The sequence below is a fragment of the Ambystoma mexicanum genome, chromosome 4q, assembly GCF_040938575.1.
Source record: "Ambystoma mexicanum isolate Mex_15411 chromosome 4q, UKY_AmexF1_1, whole genome shotgun sequence".
Lineage (NCBI taxonomy): Eukaryota > Metazoa > Chordata > Amphibia > Caudata > Ambystomatidae > Ambystoma > Ambystoma mexicanum.
In genome coordinates this window covers 1,252,862,309-1,252,884,608 of record NC_090928.1, presented here as the reverse complement: position 1 = coordinate 1,252,884,608, position 22,300 = coordinate 1,252,862,309, and the positions used below count along the sequence as shown (strand labels likewise).

The 22,300-nt window shown below is 47.9% G+C and overlaps 1 protein-coding gene across 4 annotated transcripts in view; it reads left to right on the top strand.

The window, feature by feature from the left end:
• Positions 1–22,300, top strand: part of LOC138468330 (zinc finger protein 665-like) — a 267,624-nt gene that overhangs the window by 63,057 nt on the left and 182,267 nt on the right. For 3 of the 4 annotated variants that reach the window (XR_011268242.1, XM_069608839.1, XM_069608840.1), the window contains one exon: positions 11,092–11,196. The exons of the other annotated variant lie outside the window; for it this stretch is intronic. Coding sequence is in view for 2 of the 3 variants with exons in the window: in XM_069608839.1 (XP_069464940.1) it covers positions 11,092–11,196 (105 nt within the window). In the remaining variant the exon portion in view is untranslated. The remainder of the gene's footprint in view (positions 1–11,091; positions 11,197–22,300) is intronic. 4 annotated transcript variants of the gene reach the window in all.

The window sequence follows — 22,300 nt, the reverse complement described above, 5'->3', positions numbered from 1 at the left end:
TCATTTAGCATTTCCTTTATTGTATTTATTTAACTATATAGTTCAAACATAACCATTCCTGGGAAGGTGTCTCTAGTAGTTAGCTGCAGTTGTGGTTAGGGGCTAGAAATGGTATAGCTTGTCCTTATCCAGTGATGTTTCGGCAAGGTGTGTTTGTTGCCTTTATCTGGGCCGTGGATTGGGTATCCCTGTTGTGGATGAAAGGATGAGTTGATATGTAAGTGCGGCATACAGCCTTAGTGGTCATCCTATTTGTGGTGTAAAAAACTATGGGCTAAAAAAAACGGCCTAGCTCGCTATTGAAGGTTAAAAGGTTTTGAGGCTTTACATTGTCCCCTATTGCACACTGACCTTCGCAACCTTCCCTTGTTTGGAGCAGGTCGGAATCAAAAACATAGACCGCTGTTCTAGGACATTTTTTATTTATTTATTTATTTATTTATTTTTATTTTTTTTTTTGGCACCATTGGATGCTGTTTAGGGTGAACGGTGTTAGTGAGCTTGAGACTGAGGAGACGAGGGGTGGGAGGCAGCCTCTCTCCGTCTCTGACAAAGTTACTGTAGGGCTGTGACATGTACCTAAACCTATGGCTTCCGTGTGATTACCTCTGCATGCCGTGCGTTGTCCTATCCTTCGCTTTTAGGAGATTGAGTTCTGCTTGTTCTTAGAATGTGGCCTCAGTGGTTCTGTGGGAAAGATACTGTGGGATCAATGGCTTTTCAAGGGCCAGAGTATCATGAATGATGCGACCGAATCAAAGTGATTCAAGGTGAATGGGTCTTACCAGCGTGACGATCGTGTCTCCTAGTCGAGGAACCGGTCTGCATGTCCCTTGTTTTGCGCTGGTTCATGGGGCAACTGAATTAATATCATTGTTGCGCGCCTGCACCGTTGCTCGCAATGTGTTGCTATACTAGTGCACGTGCGCTTTGGACTTTGTTTCTAACGTTGCGATACCTAAGGAGATCACTGCACCCAGTACCCTATTGTAAATGTGGTGGGTCTAACTGTATGGCTATCTGAGACCCTACTTATTGTGAGTGTCCAAAATAGTAGCATTCTAATGTGCAGGGAGTGGGCAGAAAACTGGTGCATCCATTTTGTTGCCATGGTTACTGACGCGTATATCAATTGTACGCACACGCAAGAGGAGGGAAGGTTTTTTTGTGTGTACTGTTTCCTGCACACCTTTAGAGCCTGGTATCCCTGGCAGGGTATCATCTAGGAACGTGTGTGGTCCTGGTTGGATCCACAGCACTAATGCAGATGGAGTGGTTGTAGGCGCTCAAGGCACATCCTACTGTGGTAGCTCTTATAATGAATGGGTAAGCATAATGGTTAGATCAAATCAAGGCTGGCTATATTATTGACAAGCCTGAGAAGTGTTGGATTTCCTTTGTTCTGCAGAGATAGTTTTGATGTTGTACATATGCAATCCCTCATTTATGTTCAAAATGTGCTGGTATAGCTTCATGGAGGCGTTTAGTGATGGTATGAAGTCGATGGACCCACCAGGCTTCCTTGTACAGCAAAGCATTGCTTACGTTAGTGTTATTTACTTTGTTCACGACCCACCATTGAAATGTCATCAGGACTGTGTTGAAATTCCATAAAGTGTATTACCAAAAGCGCTGCGTGTGTTTTTGCATCCGATTCTGGATCTATGCTCACCAATTCTCTTATTGACTGGTTGTGTTGCTTGGCCCACATAGCGTAGCCCACATGGGCATTCTATCACATAGATCACGTTGTGTGATTTGCAATTTGAGCATCCATTCTTTGCCTGCTATTAGGAACATCTTTGTCTTCTTAGTGAAGCGACACACTGAGCAGGTGCCATATGGGTAGTGGCCTGTGATTTCGCATAGGTTCCTTAGGGAATTTCTGGTTTTCTTTTTTCCAAGGTGTGCATGGGTTAGATATTCTTTCACATTCTCTGATCGTTTCAGGGCCATCCTTGGTAGAGGGTCTCCTGGTATACTCAATTGGACTAGTGGCCAGAATTCTTTTTATTATTTGTCTGATTTGTGCAGTGATTTGGCCAAAGGTTGTTACACAGGTGAGTACTTCATTGTCCGTATTTCTGATATTAGTTTCTCTAACTTGGCATATACCGCACTTTCCCTCGATCTCTGTAGAATGATGCACACGTTTGGCTTGTTTTTCGTGGGTTTCAGAGAAGATTAAGATGTTGTCCAGGTGCACGAGAACAAAACAATCCAGTATGTCCCAGAAAATGTCTTTGATGAAATACTAAAACGTGGCAGGGGCATTACATAGGCCGAAGGGCATGACGAGATACTCAATGAGACCATATTTGGTCTTGAAGGTGGTCTTCCATTCATCGCCATGCCTAATACGGACCAGGTTGTATGCGCCGCGGAGGTCGAGTTTGGTGAAAATGAGAGGATTGCAACGGGTCCAATAGTTCCGACATCAGAGGCAATGGGTACTGGTTTTTGAAGGTTGCTGCATTCAGCGCTCTGTAATTCACACAGGCGCAACTCTCTGTCCTTCTTGGGCACGAAGAAGATGGGAGAAGCGTCCGGGGACCGAGAAGGATGCATGTGACCCAGACATAGGGCCTTCTCTATGTACTCCTTGAGAAAGTCCTCTTCCTTATGTGTGAGAGAGTAGATGCGACCATGGGGTATGGAGGCACCAGGTACCAGATCTATTGGGCAGTCATACTCCCAATGGGGTGGAAGTTGTTTGGACATACCCTTGTCAAAGACCTCAGCAAAATCCTGGTATTCCGTGGGTATGCAGGTTGCCGATCCCTGTTTGGTGGCACTAACTGTAGACATACCGGACAGTAACGCCAAACGAGAACATGTAGCATCCAACCTGGTGGATAGGCAGTGTTCCCTGCAACCTGGAGAAGAAATATGCATGGCCTGATCCACCCAGTCAATAACCAGGTTGTTTCTGCAGCCAAGGAAGCCCCAATATGGGATGGAAACTGGGGAGTGGCTATTAGATCAAAAACCATCCATTTAGAATGTCCTTCTTGTGTGCTTATGAAAATGGGTTTGGCCTGTTCTGTCACCTGCCCGGATACTAGACATGAACCATCCACTGCCAGCACAGTCTCTGGGACTTTCTTAACATGTATGGGAACCCCACTTTTTTGTGCCAGCTTATAGTCCATGTAATTGCCTGTTGCCCCGGAGTCAATCATTACCGGAACAGTGAACGCTCAGGATCCAAACATGGAAAAGGACATAGACCGGTATATGTGCATGGTCAAAGAGGCGATCTCAAAGCCGGTGAAATGCTGACTCGTTCCAGAGGCCCCGTCTAAGGATGAGTCTTGGCATTTCCCGACTGCTTAACAGGACTTTTCGGGCAAGCTCAGAGAAAATGACCAGTTTGTGCACAATAGAGACAGAGGTTGTTGGCTATCGCCTCTCCCTCTCTTCTTTGATCAAATGGCTACACGTAGCCCCGATCTGCATAGACTCTGACTCGCCGGAAACACCAGGAGGTGCAGCCGCCATTTTTCCAGGCGGCGCAACTCTGGGGTCCTACATTCGCTCCTGTCTTTTGTATAAGTCGGGCGTCCACCTGCATAACCAGATCCAGGAGCTCTTGAAAACCGGATGGTATAGATCGGACCAGCGATAAGGCGTCTTTCAGCTCGTCGAAAAGGCCCCGTTAAGACTGCTGCTTTTTTCTGTTCTGGCCAGGTGGTTTCTGCGGCCAGTTGATTGAAACGGGCCAGATAAGTCAATATATTTTGTTTTCCTTGCGTCAAGGCTAAGAACTACAGGTCTGATGCCTCTGCCTTATACCTGGCATCGAACACTAGCTTCATAGCTCCGAAAACGGCATCCAAGTCGGATAATGAAAGGATCATTTGTTTCCAAGAGAGGATTAGCCCAGGCAGCAGTAGTTACCCCCACCCCCAAATGCGACAGCACAAAAGCCGCCTTAGTGGGGGAGTTGGGAAAAGCCAGAGGACGACAGAGAAAATGCAACCTACACTGGCTGTGGATGTTCTGTAGGTTTTGGGGATCGCATGTGAATCTTTTCGGTGGAGCCAATAGAAATTGCTCAGGCAAAACAGGGGTACCTCCTGTGTTCGGAGCTGGAGGGGCTGCCGCGGCATCACCATCCCTGAATTCCTCATCTGAGGGCAAAGGGGGTACTAAGCGCTGCATAACGTCCATGCGTTGGTGCAGTGACGCGTGGGCGGTTGTCATAACTGTCCGGAGGGTAGAGAAGGCCTGTAAAACAGCAGCCATGGGGTCTGCTCCTGGATCAATCACAGTATGACAAAGTAAGGCTCCTTAATCTGTCATGATCGGGTCCGACTCGTAAACGCAGTCGAGTACGACGACTGGGGTCTCCTTTCACAGGGAGACTTTCCTTTCCCGAGAGCACAGCTTGCAGAGAGCAATACAGCAGCTGTGAGGCTAGGGGTTCAGGTGAAAAGGCAGTAGCAAGCAGCAAAACTAAAAGGAGGGAAAAGACACAAACCATAACATCACTGTTCCCATTCTGGAACCTTATACTGATAAGTAATACCTTCCTCAGACAGTACCCAACTCCTACCTTCTGTGTTGAAGATGAGGACAATGAACCTACTTGACGAGCTCATGCCAGGAAGTCCAGAGAGTCAAGGTATCCCAAAAGGAAAGCGCCAGGAAGAGCTCCGACAAAGTCTATTACACTACAAGGATACCTGACAATGCGGCACAAGGGTGCAATCTAAGGATAATTAAGGTAGTCCAGTTCCCACAGACGATTCCACAAAGAGAGTCTCTAAGCCAGTGGTATTCAAACTGTGGGTCGCGACCCCCTAGGGGTCCGCGGGTGCATCCCAGGGGGGCCCTGAGAGCTCAGCATGAAAAAAGATTTTTTTTTTTTTTTTTTTTTTTTAGATTGGAAGAAATGGGCAGGGGTGGCCCACATGGGCGGGCTGAAGCATGAAACTGTCTCAGGCAACAATGAAAAAGTGGCCCACAGTTGTAAATGGATATTCATTCCTTTAGTCACAGACTGGGCCTCATTACTACTATGGCGGACCAGTAACAACGGTGCTGGTAAGCTACCGGCACCGTTGCTACCGTTCCGCCATAGTAAGAGTTGTGCTCGTGGGTGCTTGACAGCCCCCGCCAGGTCTGACCTCAGCTCGTCGGATGCACCAGCACCGTTATTAACGGTGCCGGTGCATCCGAGCTCCCCATTCCCATTTGAGCCATATGGGGCTCAAATGGGAATGGGGATCTACCGGCACCTTCGAAAGGGCAATTATCATGTCCGCCTAACTCGGCATGACCTAGTAATTGCCCATTCGCGGGTGCCAGACCCGGATGCAACTCCAGTGGCAGCCGTGCCGGTTTTACCGGCACAGGTACCGCCAGAGTAGTTATGAAGCCCACTGTTTCAATAGTACCCAAAGGGGTGCTTTGTGTTAAAATGTAAGTAAATTGTGATATATTCAGCAACAATGGTCAACATTACTAACTGCATAGTTAAGTAACTCATCAAAATGGTCCACATTGGCCAAAATGGTGGCCCATTTTGATTGGCCCAAACTAGCATTTTACATTTTTGGTACAGGCATTGCCCTATAGGCCTGTCCGAGCCTGGCGGCTCATCCATAATGGCAAGAGGCGCCCACCCAGTGGCCCCTCACCCATTATGGAGGAGCTAAGGAGCCAGCCCAGTGAAACAGTGAGCACTCCCTCAGCTGCTTTATCCAGCTAATGGAGTGCTCCTGGGCTGGCTGAACTGTCAAAGGGAAACACTGTTTCCCTTTGACAGTTCAGTTTAGTTCCCCAGCCGCACATGCTCACTGAGCCATGCAAGTGCTGGGGCGTTTTGCTTCGCCAGCATTGCATAGCTCATTGGAAATGCTGGCTGGGGCACTGCATGTCTGTATGTCCGAGGGGGAGCTCCTGCGCCTCCTCGCACATACGGACAGAGCAGCTGGAGCAGGCCGTTTCAGCACCCACACACAGGCCAATGCAGAAGGTACGTTTATGTTCATTGTTTTTATTTAAACATGTGTATGGATGCGTTATGAGTGAGTGTATGGTGATGGATGCTCATGTGAATGATAGAGTGATTGCTGTATGAATGTGCAGCGCCTTGCATATACACATAATCATGTTCATTGTGTTAGGACCAGTGGGGCCCAGGGGACAGGGATGGTATCTTTTTACCGGACATCTATCATTCAAAACCCTCTGCCTTGTCCACAAGGCTTTCTGGGGCCTGGGTCCAAAATACCTTCAGCTATTCCTCCGCAAATACCTCCCCTCTCGAGCTCTTCACTCCTCTACCTCCAACTCCCTCAGGGTCAGTCGTTTATCAAAGAAACGAGCTGGGGTAGATCTCCGTCTTCGGCTGGGGCCTCCCTCTGGAACAGCGCCCTGCCACTCTAAAACTTGAGGAGAACCATCTTTCTTCCTGCACTTATCAGACCTACCCTGTCTGCTGCCTTAAACGTAGCACTTGCAAATTGCTGGCTGCACTACCACTGTTTGTTGCCTTTATTATTTATTTATTGTTATTTATCTGTTTCTCCTCTGCTTCGCACTTTCCACTTCTCCCCCCTTCCATGCACTTTTCCCCTCACACTTGCGCGTTCTCAATGTCACTGGGCCTAGTAAGATCGCTGTTTTATTCTCCTCTGTTCCCCTCCCTTGCCTTGTCACGCTCTGAAACACTTGTGTACGAGCGCGATAGAAATAAAATATCAATGCCTGCCCCCTGGACTCCCAGCAACAATTGCAAACTGTTTGGCTATTTACCCATTTTTTGTTAAAAGTATGCTCTACAATGCAACATTTTAACCTATTATTTAAAAAAAAATTCACAGGGGGAACCCCCCCCCCCGAACCTCCCCTTAATGCCCCTCCACTTAAAAAAGATTCACCAGCCGCCACTGGCCCTCACTGTGTTGGGAACGGGATGGGGGAACCGAGGGACTATGGTGGGAGCACAATGGGCGGGAACCATGGGATAGTGATGGGAGCAGAGTGGGGAGAGCCCTGGGTGTGTGATGGGGTGGGGAGAGACCAGCGACTGGGTAGGAGTGGGATGAGGGAGCCCAGCGACTTTGATGGGAGCAGGTGACGGCGCGCAATATATACTGTCCATTTGGCATTTCTGGGGGGTCCCGACCTGCCCAAATTTTGCACAGGGGGGCCCTGGCCAAAAAAGTTTGAAGACCACTGCTCTAAGCTGAACACCAACATAATATAAAGAAGTTGGAAAAAAAATATCCAAGTTGTATCAAACAAGTACAGGCGTCTAGAAAGAAAAAAAAGAAAACAAAGGCAATCCGGGGCGTGGAAAACGAGAATCCTTAGGGCAGACAGGCGAATAATCTGTTGAGCGAAGCAGAGCAGTCACAGCCAACCAGGATAAGGAGAGGGCAGTCCAGGGGGAGAAGTAGAGTTCAGGGGGGAGCCGGGTGATCTGTCAGTGGAACCAATGCGCCAGAAACAGACATGGGCAGAGCAGAATCAAGGTCCAAAGTAATCAGAAGACAAGGAGGTCAGGAAGCCGAGAGGAATCAATAGTAGAACAGTAAGCACAGAAAGCTGTTTGCTGGGCGCAGCGGTTAAAGAGCGCCGCCCGGCATGTTCCAATTCCTTAAGTACAAGCAATTTCCGTGTTGCGCCGGCAAACTGAACACATGACGAGTCGCGTGAGTGACATCCCGGTTTTCCTAGGACATGTAGTTCATCGCAAACGGTGTGCCGTGCATTGCCCTAAACGCCACGGCAGCCGCCACTGTTGCTGTTGCCCGGTATGTGGGGTAGCCATTTTGGATTTTGTTATGGTGCCCAGCTTCTCACTGCTTGCCTGCAGCTCTCGCACTTCCACATCGTAGTTTCTGGGACTTCCTTGCAACTAAACCGCCCCCTGGGGTGTTTTGGGACCATGGCTTGGCAAATTCCTTTTTTCTGTCTTTTTCTATGAGCCATGTTTGTAAGCTGTGCTTTGCCTGGGCTGAAAACATTATTTTGGCATTGCTTTTTGCTCTGAAATCTGTCCTCAAGCTGGCTGGTGTTTACTTATTTAAGCTGCTATTCCCTTGCTGGGCTGGCAGGGGTTTATTGTGGCGAAAAGCTGTGATCCTGTCCTGAAGCTGAGCATAATTGTAGCTGCGGTTTGGAGCTACTGTGCTCGCTTCAAGGAGAAGACCGTCTTCCTTGACAGAGCCTGAAACATATCAAACAATAGAAATACAATGTTCCAGCATACTTTTGTGATGATCTCCTGAATCGGAAAGATTCCCAGAGGGAACTAGGGCCATCTGTGTTCCTGTAGCTGTCCTGGAACTGGGGTTCATTGCAGGAACAGTGCAATGTAGTGTTTGTAATTCCCCCATGGCGTTTAAAGGGGATAAAGTGGGCCCTGGCTTCCCTTTTGTTAGCCCGGATTTTAAATGGAAAAAAATATTTATTTTGTCGCTGCAGCAGTCTCCTGAGGGATTCCTATGGTTTTGGCTGTCCCAGCTGTCTGGGAGAGGGACAAGAGTGGGGTTTAGGTCAAACAGTGGGTCTTTTAACTGTCCCTTGCTCTGCAGAAGGGTCCCCAGGGATTCTTCTGTACCTCCTCTGTGGCTATCATGCGCTAGCTTGGTGGAGGGTCCACAGCCACAAGGCTGCCCGCACTGCCAGCGCCAAGCAGGGGACTTTATTACACATCCTTTCTTTTCTCCTGTCTATCATCATGTTTTAATGTTACATTCGAGTGGCCATAAGCACTACACAACCAGCCAGCCTTATGTGATTTCTTTACTTAGTTATATGACTAAATATCTTGAAGTTAGGTTACCAGAGCTTGATCCAGTGATTGGAATTGGACTGGACAACCGCTTCAGATGCTAAAATCTTGAGCCCCGCATACCATCATTTTATGAAGAAGTGAATGCTGATGAGTGAGCACTTTGAAATACTAAACACAAGAAGTCAGAAGTCCTTTGTTGTGAAAATGTTTGCCCTTAAATTCTGCACAGACACTCGTGTAATGCAACTGATTTTTCACTGCTGACATCAAGCGTATGATTGTCACAGCATGTGAAGCTCGATCTGATAATAATATAGCTTTTTAAGTTTATATAGCGCACCATGCCAGCTTCCTTCTGCGTTGTAATAACCACCAATATATGTTATGTTAAACCCATTTATAAAGCGCACTTTCACCCTAAGGTATTTTGGCGCTAGAGGGAGGGGTCCCCAGCCAGGGAACCAGAACAGAGTACATTCTAGAATAAATGTGTTTTTACAGCCTTTCTTAAAGCCAGGTAGTTGGACATTTTCTAAATGACCCAAGGGAGTTAATTCCACAGCTCTGCAGCTGCTATGGAAAAAGCTTGCCCTCCAATCCGAGCCCACTTATAGGTAGGAACCATCAGCAGGTTAGCCGAGGCAGAGCGCAGTCTCCGGCTGGGGAGGTAACGAGTAAACTTGGACTGAAGATACTCAGCAACCTGGTCGTGAAGGGTGCGATGAACTATGGACAGGGCCTTAAAATTGACTTGTTGGGTCACCGAGAGCCAGTGCAAGGATCGAAGCACCAGTGATGTATGGTCTCCATAAGGCGTGCCTGTTGCCACACGAGCTGCCAGATTTTGCAGTCTTTGCATCCGTTGGATCAAACCCTTTGGTTGTGCTAAATAAAGAGAGTTGCAGTAATCCAGCCGGGATATCACCATTTCCGCCAACACAGGAGGACGTAGGGGGGCGGGAATCATGGGAAGCATTTTCTTGAGTGTTTTAAGTTGGAAATGCTTGCATTGACACACAGCTGTAACTTGCTTGTCCATGGACAAAGATGCAGACAAATTTACACCAAGGTTTTTTACCTTGTCCACCGGAGTAGGAAGAGGGCCCAAAGAATGCCAGAAGGAGAACACCCAGAACGTAGGATCGGGGGGACAGCCCAGCACCTCAGTTTTGTCTGCGTTCAATTTGAGCCAATTGTGGTTCATCCACTCCCCCACGGCCACCAGGCACCCCCGTAGGCACGACGACATCTCAGCCTGATCAAGATCTAATCCGATCAGGATCTCAGTGTCGGCGCCATACGAGTAGCATTTGACGCCGAAGGAGTGGATGAGACGCTCAAGGGCCCAAATATAGATGTTAATAATAATGTGAGACAAGGAGGAGCCTTGCGGCACGCTGCAGCTGAGATGACCGGGAACAGAAAGAAAAGGAGGCATAGAGAGGGCTTGGGTACGATCCGCCAGGAATGAAGTGAACCAGGCTAGTACCTGCCCAGATATTCCCATCTGGGAAAGGTGGGACAGCAGGATGGTGTGGTCTACAGTGTCGAATGCCGCTGACAGATCTAACAAAATCAGGGCACCCACTCCATCTGCGTCCACCAGCCTGGACATGTCATCCTGGACGCCAACCAAGACACTCTCTGTGCCTCTAACAGGGCGGAAACCAGATGGAGCAGAATCAAGAACATGCGAGGATTCAAGAAACATAGAGAGCAGAGGTGACACCAGTGATTCTAAATGTTTAGAGAGAAAAGGAAGGAGCGAAATAGGACGATCATATCCATCATGGAAGGAAGAAGGTCTGGGCTTAGGCTGCCTGGTAACCACCTATGACTGCAAGTCGCATTTAGTTGCCCCAGGTGAGCACTCAACTCCCTGAGCTTACTTACCAGTCATATTGAGCAACAAAACTATTATTCCTATCATTGTAGTCTTTTGGGTAAGTCTACATGTACATATGTGGCATTCAGTGGTGTATTTCTTAGTCTGTGCTTTGAATATAATTTGTTTTACCACTTTGAAATCTACTGTTCAAGTGGCGCAAGTGTTACATTCAAAAATATTTCTAGCTAAAATGCCTGAAGTTAAAAGGGATTTCACAGTGTATACAGGCAGGGTGCAAAATGTGCAATTGCGCTAGCCATTGGCTAGGGATAATTGACTTTTGGCGAATAAGAAATGGTGTGCTGTGGGTCTGTGTGCAACTGAGGGGGTGAGTGACTTAATATGGCTTGCTAGTAGCTTGCAACTTGACATTTCCACCCCTGGATACAGATATCTCTTCAGGATATATTTTCAAAAAGGTTTCTTATTTCTTTATATTTTACTCTAGAAACAAGGAATGCCACTGTGGCATCATCAGTTAACATTAAAGAGGAAGGCAAAATCTATTCCGTGACTCAGCAAGACTGTACACAATGCATTACTGATATTCAAGGTCAGTGAACACTATTTATTTGCTTCACCGGTCACATTTGTGTTTGGTTGTTTTATTGTTTATTTTATACATACACATATATATGAAATAGTCCATTTGAACCAAGTCACACATTCCAAAACGTCACCTCCAGTTCTGAGCCACAACAGCAAGGCATTGTGGGTGTGCAAATCAGCCCAAATGCAAACCTTTTCTCCTGGAAACTCTGTCTTTTTTGTCTGAGTGCAAGCTTTATACACAGCTTAATCAACCCAAAACAGACATTTTGCAAGGCTGTCAAGACAACTACATACCTGCTTTCAACCTTATTAGGGATCATCCGTGCAGTATAGACCTGCCAGCCTTGTGTTTGGAGCATTCAGCCATGTTTTCAAACACCAAGAAAGTTATGGTGGGTTTAAATATGACCATATGACTTCAGACGAGCAGGAGCCGACTCCACCCCCGTCCCCCCCCACCCCAGTGCACCAACCTGGGAGTGAAGACGGATTTTCCTCCCACATCAAGGTAGGCCCCTGGGCACCTTGCACCTGACCGCCACTAATTGCTTTTTTCATGAGCAAAAGTGCGGACACATGCACTTGTGCTCCGCCGTGTTGAGGAATCCCCCTGCCAGAAGCTAACACATGCTAAATGTGATATTTGTATATTCACGCATTTTCGTCCAGATCCCTGGATATTCTGGCCGCCATTCCAAGATGGCTGCATTCTGTTCGTAGGTATCTCTGCCTTCCTGGTCTGGGTCCACCCAGGCTCCTGGTGCCCCGCTGCCCCGCTATTGGCTGTTAGAGCTCTGAAAAGCTCTAATCACCCACCGGCAGGCGTAGCCGGCCTCCAACACGAAGGCCTACTCACAAAGGCGGTTGCCCTGTCCACGCCTTCTCAGCCGTCGGCCGGACTCTCTGCACCGCGGTCATCCTGCCCTTGGATGAACATGCTAAAGGTACTCTGAAACCCTGCTAGGCACGCCGCTCCCATTATAAAATGCGTAACTATTGAAATTCGTCCCTTAAGGCACTGTCTGCAGCAAATTGCCTGATGCCACCTTTACTGTGCACCTCCCACCCAGACCACGCAAATCGCATCTAGGCACGATGCTTGCATTGTATTTTTGCTGAATCGCTACCTACTTGTATTCTGCCATTATTTAGCCTCTGCCTGCCCTATGTGGAAAATCGAATCCAGGCACTGTATTCTCTGATGAGCTGCTACGTACTTGTATTCTGCCACTATTTAGCCTCTGCCTGCCTTATGTGGAAAATCGAATCTAGGCGCTATATTCTCTGAGCTGCTATTTACTTGTACTCTGCCACTATTTAACCTCTGCCTGTTCTACGTTGGAAATTGAAACTAGGCACTGTATTTGTGGCCGTCCACTGCCCCAGCACTAGTCACACAATCTGTCTTAGCTGCACGCACCCACACAGCCACTCTCCGCTACCATGATGCCCAGGAGTTCACATTCCACTCACAGCACAGAATCACATCCCGCACTCTCTGTCACACTCTGCCCAGCCAGCCTAACAGCCCTCTTTATAGTCCTCACAATAATGGCCCCCACGCCGCACCACATGCACCCAGCACACCACACTCAGTGCCCTGCACTAAATTCAGACGCCACAGCACCAGACTACATCACACAGTCTCAGCCACCTAGCCTAGCTATCATACTCTAGAATCTCGGAAATCAATCACTTCCTAGACATTTACCCTGCTCACCCAGACCCATCACGTCAAGAAATACCAGATTAGGCACCTGCACCACACCATTATCCCACACTAAGATGAGCAAACCCACTACCCCTCTCTCGCCACCATTCCAACTGGCCTCAGCACTACCTCGCACTAAGTCTTTCAGTACTGCACACCACAACAAGCACACCTCATCCTAGTATAAGCAAAAATGTCAAAGGCACACAATACCCACCTCTCAAATGTGCCCTACTGAACGTACGCTCCCTACCTGCACTTGCCTTAGAGATAAATGATCTACTATCCACACACAATCTAGATCTACTAAGCATCACCAAAACCTGGCTCAATGATGCCTCCTGCCCAGCCATCGCACTAGCCCTACCCCCAGGATACACCATCCTTAGGCAAGATATACCTGATAGGATTGGAGGGGGAGTTGCCCTCATCCACAAAGACTCACTGTCAATTAGACTAGCAGACCATAGTACATGGGGTGGAAATGCTTATAGCCTATCGGCCAAGCTTACGCTCTCCCCCAATGACCTAATCCATATCCACATCCTATATAGACCTCCTGACTCCCAGCAGACTTCCAAGAGCACCTCTACCACCGGCTCAGTAACAACATTAAAACATCCTTCTACTAGGAGGTCTAAATTTAGGATACAATGATCCTAAGGATAAATCTGTCACAATCTTAGCAAAAGAACTTGCAGACATAGGATTCGCCCAAGGAGTTGTCATGATGCCTACCCCCGGGCATCAGGACCAAGCCCATCAGCTCCGGGAGCAGGCATCCAGACACTTATTAAAACCGTAACAGCCCCGGCTGGGGGCTGTTTTGATTCAGTCCTGGCGCCTTAGGCGCCAGGCTCATAGACTTTACTTACCTGATGCAGACCATGCTGCAAGTGAGTCCAAGCCAACATGAGGCCTGGATGGGACTATTTTTACAGGGACTATTTTTTACTCGGGCGTGGTTCTGGGGAACTTCTTACCTGGAACTACTTTGGAGGCTATTTAAACCACACCCGAACAACAGCACACGCTTTGCGTTATTCTGCATCCAGCAGCGTAACGCTCACCGTGCCTGCAGCCAGCATCCAGTCTTCTGCCACGCCCGCCTTGAATCTGGTGCTCCTGAAAACAAGAGGAAAGAAAAGGACAAGGTTAGAAAACAAACTATTTTCGAATTCCTCACCTGATTCCAGATCCATCTCGCCTCCGGACCTGGAAAGAACATCATTTCAGTACGCGTCGCATCTCCAGCTGCAGCGCCGCGCCATTCTCGCCAGTCCTCGCAGCATCTTCCGATTCGGCGCTGCCTCCATCATTTCTTCACCGAACTCCGGCACCTGAGGGACAAAAGAAAACAACAAGGTGAGCCGAGAAAACCAACAAATATAACTCTTATCACCATAGACTTACCTGATTTACCACCAGAGGCATTATTCTATAACTCTCCGCATCTTCATGTGCCACACCTGCAAAGAGAGAGAGAAAACAACACGTTAAACACGTGCAACATTTACCGGACAGCGTCTGGTAATACAGACTCTTACCTGAGTGCCACTAGCTACCATGAGAGCATCTTCTCACGAACTCAGCTGCAAGACAAGGAAGGAAGGGGGGAACAAGAGTGAACATCGGACATATTGAACTCTATGAACTTGATACTTACTGGTCCTAACCAGGAACCTCAGAGTCAATACTCTCGAACTCTCCCACGCCTTCAAACCAGTGAAGTAACTGGCATCAACGCGCCACTGCAATCCATGCAGGATGGAGAGCTCATCTTTCAAGAGTATAAAGTGAGATTGCTGAAAGGGCACTTTGTAGTGATAAGTGGGGAGGACTGTGGGGGGGGGGGTGCCATCACTTGAATCCACGGTTGGCTAAATCCATCTCTCCACTTGCAGGATACTTCTTCTACGGGTCAAGCAGACAAGATTCGGAGGGCCAGTCCAGTCGGTCATCTCTACACTACGCACCACATTGGTGGAGACCGCAGCCATCCGGGTCCGACTGACGCCCCTGTGGGAGCCAGGTGAGCGTAACAGAACACCAAGCCTCTCTATGAATCCCCATCCGGGCGTTATGGAAACCTCGGAAACCGACCAACTGGCCCAATTACTTGGGGAATTTAGGGCGGAAGTGCACTCCGCTCACCAAGAGACTAATGCCCTCAGGAGAGAACTAATTGTTTCTAAGGAGCGCACTGACGATCTGGCTAGGCAGCTGCTGCAAAACCAAGCAGGGCAAACACATTTACCAGGACTCGGGGGAGGGGGATAATCCAACTCCTGTTTCATTGAGCAATCCGGTGCAAGTGGTTTTACCAGGGGCTATTCCTTTAGCTCCACCTGAACGCTTTGCTGGGGACCCAAAAAGGTTTGCCGTGTTTATGAACCAATGTCGCTTGCACTTTCTATGCAGACCTGGAGCTTTTCTGAATGACCAAGCCAAAGTGGCTTTTGTATTATCATACTTGAGTGGCAGTGCAGCTGATTGGTCGATTCCATTAGTCAATCGGGATGACCCTCTTCTTCGGAACTTTCAGGGTTTTCAAATGAGCATGGAAAGACTATTCGCTAGACATTCCCACGGACAGGCCCTGGATAACTAACTTTTATCCCTACGACAAGGTAACCAGGATCTGTTAACCTCTATCGCAACCTTTAATAGGCTGGTGGTAGAAACCGGATGGCCAAAGGTAAAACAAATTACACTATTTCATCGTGGACTTCGGGGAGAGCTTAAAGATGTTTTGGCCCAAGTTGTGAACCCACATCAGGATTGCGCAGAATATATAGACTTAGTGGTCCAGTTAGACCATCGGCTTCAGAATAGAAAGGCTGACCGAGCTAAGTTCGAGAATCGGGTATTGATTAAATACGTCACCCCCAAAGGAACAGATGCAGCAGAACCTATGCAGATCAGGGGGGTTAAGGGACCTTTAACTCAAAAGGAAAGAGAAAGGAGACAGCAGATGCAATTGTGTCTATACATTTTCTACGGGATTGCCCTATAAAACCATCCAAGAAAATAGTCGGAGTCGCTGATAGAAATCAAACAGAACCTGATTCGGGAAACGACCACGCCCGACAAGCATAGAGGTCCGCTTGCCGAGCTTGAAGGAGGACACTCAGACCTCGCACCTAATCATACCAATGGTCCTTATTGATCCAAGGCAGCCATCACGTATGCACGCAGTAAGGGCATACATTGACAGCAGGGCCGTAGGGAACTATATGGACGACGACTTGGCTTCTAGGATGAATCTACATTTCTGCAAAAAAAACTCTTTGGATGTCATCACCACATTTGATGGAACTGAAATCGTCTCTGGGCCTGTAACTCATTCCACCACAGAGATGACACTGTTGGGCCAAGATGGGCATCGAGAGACTATTGTGTTTGATTTAATCAAAGCCCCGCAGTTCCAAATAATACTGGGGATACCTTGGTTGGAAACACATCCTAGTATTGATTGGCGAGAGAAGAGAATAACCTTCCCAGATTGTGCACAGACCTGCTACCCGGAAAAAACCTTGAACAAAGGCCTGGCCACAGTTTCTAACCCAGTTGGGCAGTTACCTCAGGAATATCAAGAATTCCAAGATGTTTTTCACAAAGAACAGGCAAACACCTTACCACCTCACAGATCATACGATTGTCAAATGGACCTCATACCCGGTGCACAACCCTCATGCAGTAGGATCTACGCCCTTACGGAACCCGAAAACCGTCACCTACGACAATACTTGGACCAATACCTTGCTAATGGCTTTATTCGTCCATCCAAATCCCCTGCATCCTCAGCTTTGTTCTTCGTGCCTAAAAAGGAAGGTGACCTCAGAACATGCATAGACTACCGCGCATTAAATCAGATTACGGTGAAGAACCGATACCCATTGCCTCTGATCTCCGAATTACTAGACCAAGTAAAGGATGCCTGCATCTACACTAAATTGGATCTCCGAGGGGCATATCATCTGGTACGTGTAAAGAAAGGCGACGAATGGAAGACTGCCTTTCGCACCAAGTACGGATTATTCGAATATCAGGTGATGCCCTTCGGGTTGTGCAATGCACCAGCAGCCTTCCAGTATTTTATGAAGGATGTCCTTCGTGAACTCATTGACGTCTGTGTTGTCGTATACATAGACGATATTCTAGTGTACTCCTCCTCAGAATCAGACCATGTTAAGCATGTGCGTGCAGTCCTTGAGAAACTACGCCAGCACAAGTTATATGCAAAATTGGAAAAATGTGTTCTTCATACTACGGAAGTTGAATTCCTTGGATTTATCCTGACTCCAAAAGGAGTTCGAATGGACTCTCGGAAGGTGGACGCAATTCTCGAGTGGCCATCACCCAGTTCATTTAAAGGGGTACAAAGCATGCTCGGATTTGCTAATTTCTACCGCAGATTCATTCCGGATTTCCCACATGCTGTACACCCCATCACAGCACTTTTGCGAAAAAACAAACGCTTCTTGTGGACCGAAGAGGCTGAAAAGGCCTTTCAAGAGCTGAAAGAAAAATTCACGTCTGCACCTGTCTTAAAGCATCCCCGCCCTGAACTTCCATACATAGTTGAAACTGCATCCAGTTTAGCCATGGGAGCTGTCCTGTCCCAGAAGGATACCGAAACCGGTCAACTTCACCCAGTAGCATTTTGGTCCAGAAAGTTCTCGGCACCCGAGTTAAACCATGCGGTTACCGATAAAGAATTATTAGCCATCAAATCCGCCTTCAAGGCTTGGTGGCATTATCTTCTCGGTGCCAGGCATACCATCACTGTAATCACCGATCACCGGAACTTGCAGTATTTAAAAACAGCCAAAGCCCAATCATTGAGACAACTTCGATGGGCATTGTTCTTTGCCGAGTTCGATTTCGTGATAACTTATCGACCAGGCTGTAAAAACGGCAAGGCAGATGCCTTATCCCGAATAAGGATGGGAGAAACATATGCGAACACAGAACCGGTGCCTATAATTTCAGAACAAAGAATTCTTGGCATAACTACTCTACAGACACTGGAGGATAGTCATGTAAAAGTCCAACAACTCTTCGATCCAACAGCCCTGCAGGACTGGGTAAAGAAAGGCCCGGACTACTCAGTCATCGATGACCTACCTTATTATCAAGGGCGACTATTTCTACTACACAAGGAACTAAAAGAACTAGTCATCTCCAGTTATCATGACACCTTGATGGAAGGGCACCCAGGTATCGCAAAAACTCAAGCTAAAATTAAGAGACAATTCTGGTGGGCCACCTGGCGAAAAGACGTAAAGTCATTTGTGATGTCTTGTGGCATTTGCACCCAAAACAAAAGTCAAAAGAAAAAACCAGCTGGCCTTTTACAACCTTTGGATGTTCCTCCTACACCATGGCACACCTTATCTTTAGACCTTATTACAGATCTACCTCCATGTAATGGATTTAACACCATTCTAGTTATTGTGGATCTTTTTTCTAAGATGGCTCACTTTATCCCTTTAAAGGTATTACCTCCTGCTTCAATTCTGGCCAAGGAGTTCCTCGAGAAGATTGTTCGAATACACGGATTTCCTTCCGTATTGGTCTCTGATCGAGGTAGTCAATTCATTTCACAATTTTGGAAGAAATGTTGTCAATTGGCGCAAATCGACGTGAGGCTATCAACCAGTCACCATCCCTAAACCGATGGTCAGACGGAGAGGACCAACCAGACCCTTGAACAGTACCTTCGTTGCATGCTACACCAGATCGAAAGTAATTGGAAAGATATTTTATGGATTTCCGAGTATGCATACAATAACTCAGTACATTCAGGAACCGGACAAAGCCCCTTTTATACCGTATATGGACATCACCCCCGAACCTCAGAACTAGATTCGCCTCAGCACTTAGAAATGCCCGCAGTTAGTCACTCTACTATTACACAAGCCTTTAAGGAGGCAACAGAACATTTGAAACAAGCAAAAGAGAAATATAAGAAAAATGCTGATCAACATAGAAGTGAAACTCCACAATACCAGATTGGGGATCAAGTTTGGCTGGCTACAAAACACATATCTCTGAAAGGAATTCAGACTTTTAACCCTAGATATTTGGGACCTTACCCGATTAAGGCCATTATCAACCCGGTGGCCGTAAAATTGGAATTACCCTCTAATATGCGAATTCATCCTGTCTTTCATGTTTCACTTTTAAAACCAGTTCAACCAGGAACAAGATTAACCAAACCACCCGACCCCATCTTGATAGACGGAGAACCTGAATTTGAGGTAAAAAATATCCTGGACTCCAAGATGGTTAAATCAAAACTTTTTTTATTTAATTGATTGGAAGGGCTACAGACCACAAGAAAGGTCATGGGAGCCTTGTGACCAAGTTCATGCACCTCGGTTGGTGAAGAGATTCCATCGGGACTTCCCAGACAAACCAGGGCCAAGGCGAAGAACAACTTTAGGAGGGGCCTTGGGGGGTGGGGGGTGGGGGGGGGTGGGGGGGAGTGCTGTCATGATGCCTACCCCAGGGCATCAGGACCAAGCCCATCAGCTCCGGGAGCAGGCATCCAGACACTTATTAAAACCCCAACAGCCCCCTGTTTGTGTTCAGTCCTGGCGCCTTAGGCGCCAGGCTCATCATAGGAATCAGTCCTGGCGCCAGGCTCATAGACTTTACTTGCCTGATGTAGACCATGCTGCAAGTGAGTCCAAGCCAACGTGAGGCCTGGATGGGACTATTTTATTACAGAGACTATTTTTTACTCGGGCGTGGGTCTGGGGAACTTCTTACCTGGAACTACTTTGGAGGCTATTTAAACCACGCCCGAACAGCAGCACACCCTTCGCGTTATTCTGCATCCAGCAGCGTAAGGCTCACCGTGCCTGCAGCCAGCATCCAGTCTTCTGCCACGCCCGCCTCGAATCTGGAGCTCCTGAAAACAAGAGGAAAGAAAAGGACAAGGTTAGAAAATGAGGAATTCGAAAATAGTTCACCTGATTCCGGATCCATCTCGCCTCCGGACCTATTTCATTACGCGTCACATCTCCAGCTGCAGCGCCGCGCCATACTCGCCAGTCCTCGCAGCATCTTCCGATTCGGCGCTGCCTCCATCATTTCTTCGCCGAACTCTGGCACCTGGGGGACAAAAGAAAACAACAAGGTGAGCCGAGAAAACCAACAAATGTATCACCATAGACTTACCTGATTTACCACCGGAGGCATTATTTTATAACTCTCTGCATCTTCATGTGCCGCACCTGCAAAGAGAGGGAAAACATGTTAAACACATGCAACATTTACCGGACAGCGTCGGGTAATACAGACTCCTACCTGAGCGCCACCAGCTACCACAAGAGAATCTTCTCACAAACTCAGCTGCAAGACAAGGAAGGAAGGGGGGAACAAGAGTGAACATCGGACATATTGAACTCTATGAACTTGATACTTACTGGTCCTAGCCAGGAACCTCAGAGTCAATACTCTCCGGAACTCTCCCACGCCTTCAAACCAGTGAAGTAACTGGCATCAACGCGTCCCTGCAATCCATGCAGGATGGAGAGCTCATCTTTCAAGAGTATAAGGTGAGATTGCTGAAAGGGCACTTCGGAGTGATAAGTGGGGAGGACTGTGGGAGGGTGCCATCACTTGAATCCACGGGTGGCTAAATCCATCTCTCCACTTGCAGACAAGATTCGGAGGGCCAGTCCAGTCAGTCATCTCTGAACTACGCATCACATTGGAGGTCGGACCCGGACGGCTGCGGTCTCCGACGCCCCTGTGGGAGCCAGGTGAGCGTAACAGGAGTACTCGCCCCCACTCACTCGAAGGGCCGCACCCTTGACTGGGTCATGGATCACAGCTGTGCAACCAACATTATCTCAAACACCGCCTATCCATGGACGGACCACACTCCAAACTAAGAGCCAGGAGGCTCAGGACCCCCTCCACTGCCGGAGCAGTGCTGCCCTCGATCCAGGTGAGTTGAGGAAGAAGCCCCACTGGTCCACAGACCCCCTCAGCCGCTGTCCATCCCTCCGCCACGAGCAAATCTGAAATATGCTTTAAGCTCCATAATTTGCACGAAGTGACACTGTTGCGTTCTCTGCGCAGCACTTGCACTGGCTGCCGAGCCCTTCCAGCATCTTCATTTTGCCACCATTCGCCTCAGGGAGGCTTTGTCATGTCTAAGATGGCTGCTGGCATATCGTGGTCGGGCATCAGCTCCTTGCCTCTGCTGCAGGCCTGATCTGATTGGCCCTGCATACCGCCTTAACCTATCACAGTAGTCGGCAGGCGAACGCCGGCACGCCCCTAAGGCCGACCACAAGGCTTCCTGTCTGAAGCCTGTCGGGAGCCGAAGGAGCTTGGAGACACAAACGCTGCCTGATTCTGCTCTGACTACTCTGGACCACAGCGGTTAAGTGCGCTTACTGTGCTCTGCCCATCCTCTGTATGTATGTAACTCCGCAAGGTTCATACATACCTAAGCTGCACGTGTGGTCTGCAGGCCTCACCACCCAACGCTACCCTGCTTGCTCCTACCGGCTACACAGGTAACCTATTGGACACTCAAAGGTCTTGCTCCATCCATGGCCCAAGACTACCAACTAACTTTGCCCCTTGCCAGTATTGTATGCTGCATTGTGCAGGCCATATGTATTTGAACCACTATACGGTAGCTTTAGCACCATATTTGAACCCTGGTGTGATATTAACTATGCATTGTAGCTGTTGAGTTCTAGACCTTAGTGCTAATCCCCAATGTAGGTGTGTTATTACTAGTACTATAACTGACTCCAGGTGTAATATCAGTTAGGTATTTGAAATGCTCTGTCTCAGGCCTGATTGCTGTACTTGAACCAAGTCTTATTACCTACGCATTGCAACTGCTGTGTCTCATACCGTAGTGCTAAACTTGAATCTAGATGTGATATTACCTATGCATTTCAATTGCTGTGTCTCAGACCTTAGTGCTAATTTCGAATCTAGGCGATACACCGTATATAGTAGTACTCTATCGCTGCATTTAGCCTAATCTGTCTGTACTTTGCCTCTCTTGCCTGGCATTTGATCGTCGTACTTAGCCCATTTTTCGCCAACACTGTGGATGCTGCATTTAGCCTAATACTTGATTGCTGCACGTAGCCTATTTGCTACAACATTATGTACTCCCACCGGCCCTACTTAGTCCCTCGAACATCCTTCACCAATCTTCTGATAGTTATATTTTGCACTATTGCATACTTCGCCATGTCAACAACTCTGCCCCTAGAGGGCCCAGGTGCCCACATCCAATTCATCTCCAAATCCCGTTGCAACATAGCACAGAGAAACTATAGACTCCGGGCACGACTCCCTAAAATATTCGAACCCATCAAGAAATATTACATTAATCTGGGCCACC